The sequence below is a fragment of the Loxodonta africana genome, chromosome 15, assembly GCF_030014295.1.
Source record: "Loxodonta africana isolate mLoxAfr1 chromosome 15, mLoxAfr1.hap2, whole genome shotgun sequence".
NCBI classification, from domain to species: Eukaryota; Metazoa; Chordata; class Mammalia; order Proboscidea; family Elephantidae; genus Loxodonta; species Loxodonta africana.
In genome coordinates, this window is record NC_087356.1 from 63299880 (window position 1) to 63308598 (window position 8719).

General features: G+C 39.8%; 1 protein-coding gene across 1 annotated transcript; it reads left to right on the forward strand.

Annotated features, from left to right (window-relative positions):
* The first annotated feature begins 4295 nt into the window (after window positions 1–4295).
* On the forward strand, window positions 4296–6472 carry LOC100676473 (olfactory receptor 8B4). The gene has a single exon (XM_023541836.2). It carries the CDS (start codon window positions 4790–4792, stop codon window positions 5819–5821), a length of 1032 nt encoding a protein of 343 aa, XP_023397604.2. The 5' UTR covers window positions 4296–4789; the 3' UTR covers window positions 5822–6472.
* Window positions 6473–8719: the final 2247 nt, after the last annotated feature.

An 8719-nucleotide genomic window follows, 5' to 3' on the forward strand; every position in this document is an offset into this window, starting at 1 on the left:
TTCTGGATTCTTGCTTTATTATCTTTTCTCCTTCGGTCACATAGGAATTCAGTAAATTTTTGCCAGCTCAAGCATTAACAAATTGATTATTTTATATTTTATCTGAAATTATTAGTTTCATTTTCCCAGGAAAAATTTTTCTATTTATCAAGTTTGTGATGTTGCTGGAAGCGGTTGGCCTTATTAAATATTTACTGAATGAATAAATGAATATACGGACTTCTATTCTAATGAACAGAGATACTTCTCTCTGTCTCTTCCTTTCTTGAGCCATTGCTACACATCTGCTAAACTGTCATTCAAGAGTGGAAAATGCAATAGCTGATGAATTATGTACACTAAAAAGAAATGCTGCTTTCTTCATAAAAATAAATTTCAAAAGTATCATCTAAATATCGAACTATAAGAGATTTTTGGGATAGTGAGGAGGAATTGGACAAAATAATCCAGTCCTGTGCTAGAGATTCTTCTAGCCATTTCTCTTGAGTAGTTTTCCTGATTTTCACCCACCAGTATGCATGTCTCAGAGGGGGCACTGCTCTCCCTCAACACTGGTTGCTGCTGCTATGTGGTACATCTTGAGACAAGACCAAAGGGTTCTAACATGAGTGTCCTAAAGTCTGGGGGATGGCAAAAGGGAAATGAGTGTGAGAGAGATAGTGAAATCTAAGTGAAAGTTGTGTTCTTTTGTGACCTAACTGTCGAAGTCACAAAGCATCACTTCTGCCATACTCTGTTGGTTGGAGAAGTTCCAAGCCCCTGACTGGATGCAAGGGTAGGGGATGTAGACTTCATCTCTTGATGGGAGATGTGTTAGTCACATTGTATCCAGAACATGTGGGATGCAAGGTACGTATGTGTGTGTGTATGTGTTGGTATGGTGTATATTTGGAAAATACCATCACACTCCCACACACACACACACCACACACAAACACACATTGTATAGTTGTTATAAACATCATAACATTAGGAAACATACAGCATAATTCCAGGCACTCTGTAGTTGTCCCATATATATTAATTCTCTCCTTTATTTCTTCCCTTTATATAAGAAAAATATAATGGGTTTTTATTTTAAGAGGCACAAGACACGCGAGATTAAAATTGTGTTATTTTTGTATGTTCTAGTATGCTGAGTTGTTAAGTCCATAAATTCCCATTTTACAAATGAGGAAATTATGGGTCAAAGATGTTTAGTAATTCTATTCTTAAACTGGTTCACCAGATGGTTTATTAAAATGTTAATTTCTGTTCTTCATTTACGTTTTAAGTGCACATTTTATTTAATGTAACAGAAGGATATAGTTCAATGAATTTTTGCATACTGAACGTATCTGTGTAATCAGCAACCCTATCAGAAACAGAATATGACCACTAACCACAAAGAACCCTTCGTATCCCTTTCCAGTCACTACCCCCAAGCCCCTAACCAAGGGTAACTGCTGTCTTTTAACACCACAGATTGATTTTTCCAGTTTTGAACTTTATATAAATGGAGTTATAAAGTATGTACTCTTATGTGTCTGGCTTCTTTTACTACATAATAGGTTTGTGACATTTATTCACATTGCATGTGGTTGTAGGAGCCCTGGGGTCATAGTGGTTAGGAACTTGGCTGCTAATCAAAAGGTCAGCAGTTTGAATCCACCAGCCTCTCCTTGGAAACCCAATGGGGCAGTTCTACTCTGTCCTGTAGGGTCGCTATGAGTCAGAATTGACTCGATGGCAACAGGTTTGGTTTTGGTTTGGTATGTAGTTGTATGCCATTAACTTTCATGGCTATATAGAATTCTGTTTTTTAAATATGTACAGTTGACTGACATGTGGGTTGTCTTCAGTTTTTGGTTATTATGTATGATATTGCTATTAACATTTGTAACATGTTTTTTGATGAACATATATACTTATTTCTGTTGGGTATACACCTAGGAATGAAATTTCTGGGTCAAAGATATGTACATGTTCAATTTTGTGAAATACTGCCAAACAACCAATAAATACCAATGTACAACAGTATGCAGCAATGTGTTGTACCAATGCAATTCCTTTCCTTTATTTTTCCCTTCCAGTGACTTTATTAGTGACTTCAGGCAGATGTCCAAGGTTCGTAGTTTTTTGCTTTAGGGTTTTTGGCTAGCTAGAAATCACAAGAATCTTGCTGTCAATGCACTTTCCCTTTTTGAAGCCGAAGTCTACTGAAGAGATTAGCATTGGTTGACCCGGAAGAGTAAATTCACTTAAGGAGGACTTTAAGGGCAAGAAGCATGCAAAACAGAGACTTGCTTAGGAAAAAGAATGGAGGTAAGTGAATCTAGGGGACAGAGCACCTGAATAGCTATTGAATTCTTCTTAATAGGCTAACCACATGATTTATTACCTAAATTCAGACAGCTTTGAGATTGAGAGGGTGTGCTATTAGTAATTATGCAGGGATAACAGATATAAATCAGTACTGTCCCGGGCAAACTGAGCTTATTTTAGGGAGCCTCAATAGGAACATGCAAATGCAGATGCTCACATATTCATGTAGCAGACCATATGGAGAGCAGCTTTGTCTTCTGGGGAACGGTGGAATTAAAGCCTTCAGGTACACCTGCTTGTGTACCTTCAGCATGCACATGTGTAGAATAACCTTTTGCAGGTGTGTGTCTGTGTGTGTGTGTGTGCATGTGCTTCCTTGCATGTGTGTTGTGACATTTTAATCTCTTTATATATAGCAAAAACTTGTCTGTGGCCTTTAGTAGACCTAAGGATAGGTGGTCTTTGTGTTGCTGCTGGTGGATATCACTATTGTTATGAGCAGAACAGCTTATAGTGCTAGAAGTCTTTTGACAGACATGCTCTCAGATATCCTATGGGAGAACATTATAGCCCCTATAGCCCTTATTTGACTTTTTTTTTTTTTAGTCCTACTCTCAAAGTTGACATTAACAGCTTGCAATATGCAGATGACACAACATTGCTTGCTGAAAGTGAAGAAGACATGAAGCACTTACTGATGAAGATCGACAACTACAGCCTTCAGGATGAATTACAGCTCAACATAAAAAAAAGAGACTCCTCACAACTGGACCAATAAGCAACATCATGGTAAATGGAGAAAAGGCTGATGTTTTCAAGGATTTCATTTTACTTGGATCCACAATAAACACCTATGGAAGCAGCAGTCAGGAAAGCAAATGATGCATTGTATTGGAAAAAATCTGCCACAAAAAACTTCTTTAAAATGTTAAAAAGCAAACATGTCACCTTGAAGACTAAGATGTGCCTGACCCAAGCCACGGTGTTTTTAATAGCCTTGTGTGCATGTGAAAACTGGATGATGGATAAGGAAAACCAAAGAAGAATTGACGCCTTTGAATTGTGGTGCTGGTGAAGAATATTGAATATACCTTAGACTGCCAGAAGAACTAACAAGTCCGTCTTGGAAAAAATACAGCCAGAATGCTCCTTGGAAGCAAGGATGATGAGCCTTTGTTTCACTTACTTCGGACGTGTTACTCAGAGGGAACAGTCCCTGGAGAAGGACATCATGCTTAGTAAAGTTGTGGGTCAGTGAAAAAGAGGAAGACCTTCAATGAGATGAACTGACACTGTGGCTGCAACAATGGGTTCAAATGTAACAGAGATTGTGAGGATGGCACAGGACTAGGCAGTGTTTCAGTGTTTTGTTCTGTTGTGCATAGGGTCGCTATGAGTTGGACTTAATGGCACCTAACAACAACAACAACTCTCACAGTAAAGATTAGGCTTCAAGAGTCAATTTAGAAAAGGACAAATGAGTCTTCAAACTCAGCACTAAAGGACGTGAAATCCGTGGAGTAAAAGGAAAGTTTGAGTAGAACCTGTGAATCCCAAGATGCTCAGTAAGCATTATAATCCAAATGTAAACAAAGTCAGTGCAATTTCTTTCTTTTAGAGACTGATCTTTAAGAAATTCCCTGAGGAAATTGTGTCTAATCAAGTCCCTGGGATAATCAGGCAGCATAAAGTTCTCCATGATCTGCCAGCTGGGGTTCTGGTGAAAATGAGGGTTGCTATATTTTTCTCCTGGAATTGGAGGAGACCATATGGGAAAATCCTCAAATAGAAATTTTGTTCTATTCCTAGAGCACCTTGGAGAGTAGGGGCTGTATGTAAAAGCTCTGATTCCCACCACCAAGGGAATCAGAAGAGTTTACACTCAATGCTGTCTGCTTCATGCACTAACAGAACCATTTTCTCTTCCTGGCTAATGGAAAAAGACAATGCATGAGGCCCAGCACTAAAGGGGCCAGAAGAAAGAAGGTGACTGTCTAAATCCCTTCTTTTCTGACTTTTTTAATTATCCACACCCAAAGGCTCTGGGAAATATTGACCTCTTCCCTGCTCTCAGAACTAATCCTGAGGTGAGATTCAATGACGGTGCTTAGAGTAAGAAAGTAGAATGTGCACTAATAGTAGGAGGCACTCTCAGATTTCCCTCCAGAGTGGGAACCTGGAATCTGGTTGGGAGAGAAACCAGAGAATGGGAAGAGAAAATGAGGGGCATGAGAGTTACCATCTCTCAGAGCCTGGTGGTGCACCTTAGGCAGTGGGTCTAGTTTGTACTTTGGTGTCTTTCTGGGAGCCCTTGAGCACCTGATTTGGATATGCCATATACTTATCTCTCAATCAGGGACAGAATTATTGCTGCCCATGCTAACAGACTCTAGCTCGGCTTCATGATCAGCCTAGGGTAGTTGAGGTATTGTCACAGACACATTATCAATATGTTAGAGGAAGGAAGGAAAAAGGATGAACATCCATGCACTGGCTGATCTTCCTGAGCATTCTAGCAGACGTGCATGTATCCAACATCACTCTATGCGTTTTCTCCCATATTCCACAGACGACTTTCCAGAAGAGAATGACTCAGAGAAACAGCTCCTCGGTGACTGAGTTTATCCTTGTGGGATTATCAGAACAATCAGAGCTCCAGCTCTCCCTCTTCCTTCTATTCTTAGGGATCTATGTGCTCACCATGGTGGGAAACTTGGGCTTGATCACTCTAATTGGGCTGAATTCTAGCCTTCACACCCCAATGTATTTTTTTGTCTTCAATTTGTCCTTTATAGATCTCTGTTATTCCTGTGTCTTTACCCCAAAAATGCTGAATGATTTGGTGTCAGAAAATACCATCTCTTATGTGGGATGCATGACTCAACTATTTTTCTTCTGCTTGTTTGTCAATTCTGAGTGCTATGTATTGGTGTCAATGGCCTATGATCGCTATGTGGCCATCTGTAATCCTCTTCTGTACTTGGTCACCATGTCCCCACAAACCTGTTCTCTGCTGATGTTTGGTTCATATGTGGTTGGTTTTGCTGGGGCCATGGCCCACACTGGAAGTATGCTGAGACTCACCTTCTGTGATTCCAACATTATCAACCATTATCTGTGTGAAGTTCTCCCTCTCTTGCAGCTCTCCTGCACCAGCACCCATGTAAATGAGCTGGTGTTTTTTATTGTGGTTGGAGTTGTCATCACAATATCCAGTGTCAGCATTTTCATCTCTTATGTTTTGATTCTCTCCAACATCCTCTGTATTCCCTCTGCTGAGGGCAGATCCAAAGCCTTTAGCACATGTGGCTCCCACATAGTTGCTGTTGCTCTGTTTTTTGGGTCAGGGGCATTCACCTATTTAACAACTTCTTTTCCTGGATCTACAGACCAGGGTAAATTTGCCTCAGTCTTCTACACCAATGTGGTTCCCATGCTTAACCCTTTGATCTACAGTTTGAGGAATAAGGATGTTAAACTTGCCCTATGCAAAACTCTGAAGAGAGTGCTCTTGTAACGGTTTTGCTTGATTTGTTGGCATTTGATTCCTGGTAAGCATCACACTCAAGTACCTTTTTATCTACAGATGGAGGGATTTTAATCTTTCAATGGTGTCTTTTCTTTGTTTCTAAAAATTGGAAATCTCTTGTCTATCCTATTTTCTTGGATTAGATCATTTTGTACCATTTAAGTTGGTTCACTGCATGAAACCTAGCATCTATTATGTGCCTCGTGTTTACTGAACTCTGTACTAGGCTAAAGAGATGAATAAGATGAGGCTCTATGTCTTCCATCCTTTTCCTGGCAGGCTAAATGGGTTTGTCCAAGCAAAAATACATTTCTTGCTGGGAAATGGAGCAGGCAGCAGTGTGAGAGCACAGGAGAGTAAATTTATTTTTTCCTCAATTATGGAAGCAGCTTTACCAACGACCAAAGGTAGATACTTTGTTGCCATAGGTAACAAAGTCTTTCAACCTTTAGAGGTTTCTTGGCTGGGAAGATCATAAGTCCACCCTTTCATGTACATATATGTACACACAGGAGAAGCCCTGGTCCAAGAATTTTACATGACCTGAAATGTAATGATAAACTCAAACCAAAATCTTTCTTTCAAAGTTTCAAAACTCCTGGCCTTTGGGATGGTTATCATGAAGTAGGTGGCTGTGTATTTGGGCCAGTTTCTTAGGCTTTGGAGGATTCCGGCTGAAAACAAAAGAAGAAAAGAGAACGTCCATGGATTTGCATGATTATAATAAATGCTACTTCTATCCTGTCCTGGAGACACTGTGAGGATAATGCAGCATTTAGGAAAATGATTTTTTTCTTTGAAGTCGATTTATGTTCCCTGAGAATTTATGTGTTTTTGTGTGCACAAGGGAAAAAGAGAGAGAGAGAGAGAATGAGGGAGTGAGAGTTACAGTTAACCATTAGAGAATCAGAAAGGAGAGGAGTCATATTACACTTCTCACTCTCAGGGAGATATGGAATCAATCTGGATTTTGAGTCTCAAAGACTACTCTGTAGCATTCTATTGAAGATTTTGCTTTACTATATTGAATAGCTCAGATTTGGAGGAATATCTCCTCATAAACTGCCCTGGGGGTAAAGAGGAAATGGACATAGAGCCAGCCAACCGATGTGGAGAGGTGGGAGGCTGTAGACTCACAGTGTGGTCAGAAGAATGGGGTACTGTCTGAGTGAAGGCTAGGAATTCAGGGGTGTCTTTGAGGGGAACTTCTCTGAAGAGTATTTGGTGCTTTTCTGGATTAATGAAGAGTCATAAAGTGCTGAGTGTATATCTTTTCTTATGCTTGTATTTCCCCGACTCTTCCATAAAATCAAATAGTTTCATAGTGTGTGCCGTTGTAAGGAATGAAGCAGTAAAAAGAAGTAATGCCTTCATTTGCCTCACATTTACTTTTCTGCTGGCACTCGTACAGAGATGCAAGCATCACACCCAGAAGAAAAGTAGTACAAGAGTTCCAGGTCATGGCCAGGAACAAGGAGGCCTAAGGTGGAGTTGAGAGCAGCACAGAAAAGCATCTGAAACATGGAATGGACTGAGAAGGAAATATGAGACCAGCCTTATTTTCACCAGATATGCTACGGGGAGGATTTCTGTAAAGAAGGTGAAATGATATGATACCTGGATTATTCTTAGATTATGATAACAATGATACTTAACATTTACAGGGAAGAAAGACCTGACGATCTACTTCTAAAAAATCAGGCATTGAAAACCCTGTGGACCAGAGTTCTATTCTGACATACATGGGGTCACCATGAGTCAGAATTGACTCAATGGCAAATGGTTTGGTTTTTGGTTTTAACATTTCCTGAGAATGTACTATACGATTGTGTACTGTTTGAGGTGCCCTACATGTACTAACTCTTTTACTGGGATTGAATTAATGCCACACTGAACCTTGTGAGTATGTCCTGTGGGGCTAGGTGAATCTTATTCTTCAGAGGACTGTCTGTGTCTGAGCCCATGAAGATCGTGGGATATTAGGAAAGAGTTAAGAATGAAGAAAGATAAAATTAAATATACTTTGATAAAGAAAAAAATCATTTACCACTGGTAGAAATGAGTAGGAAAAAGGAACAAGTAAGGCCATAAAGATTTGAATGGAAAGGAACATATTTTTGTAATAAATGCATTAAAATTCAAGGATATCTGCCTACATTTATTCCATATTGGCATTGGGGTGAGTAGAAGTGAAAGTGTAAGTTTGAATTAATGAGATACTGGCTTGGATCTTTTGGAAACAAGTCAAATTGTGACTGGAGATCTGAAATGACAAACTCAGAAGAACTTTTCCTGGTTCTGGCGAGCAGCCAGGTAAGAGCCATCTAAGGCTCCCGTAGAAAATACAACATTTTATTCATTCTGGACATCTTCAGCTCTCTCACAAACCAAGGCCAGGTCGTCCTGAACATACATTCAGGTTGTGTTGAGGAATTGTTGGTTCTCATTGGTTAGCAAATAAAAACAGGTTTGGGGACTTCTGCCTTACTGTAACTGACAGACATGATCTGATGGCTCAGTGCCAGACTTCATAAAGTAAACCCCTCTGCCACAATACCACAATTCTGTTACCTTATAACATCATGACATTTTGATTTGAAGGAAGGTCAGTTTTTTTCCCCTTTGGTTAACATTCTTAAAACTGGGATTTCCCTGGGTTCAGTGCTTGGTCTGCTTTTCTTCTCAGCTCTGCCTGAGACATCTCTCCAGCTCCCATGGCTTCCACAACTACGTATCTGATGATGACTTCCAAAGCCATAATTTTGGTCCTGATATATCATCAGTTGTAAGTCAGGAACATGAAAGTATTATCCACACTGATGTCTGACTTTAGGTTGTGATATAGTTTTTCAGTGTAAGGAAGGATAAACTGTTCTAGGTGTTTAC

Excerpts from the sequence above, each read along its gene's own strand:
- LOC100676473 (XM_023541836.2), top strand. The coding sequence starts at position 4,790 with ATGCACTGGCTGATCTTCCTGAGCATTCTAGCAGACGTGCATGTATCC.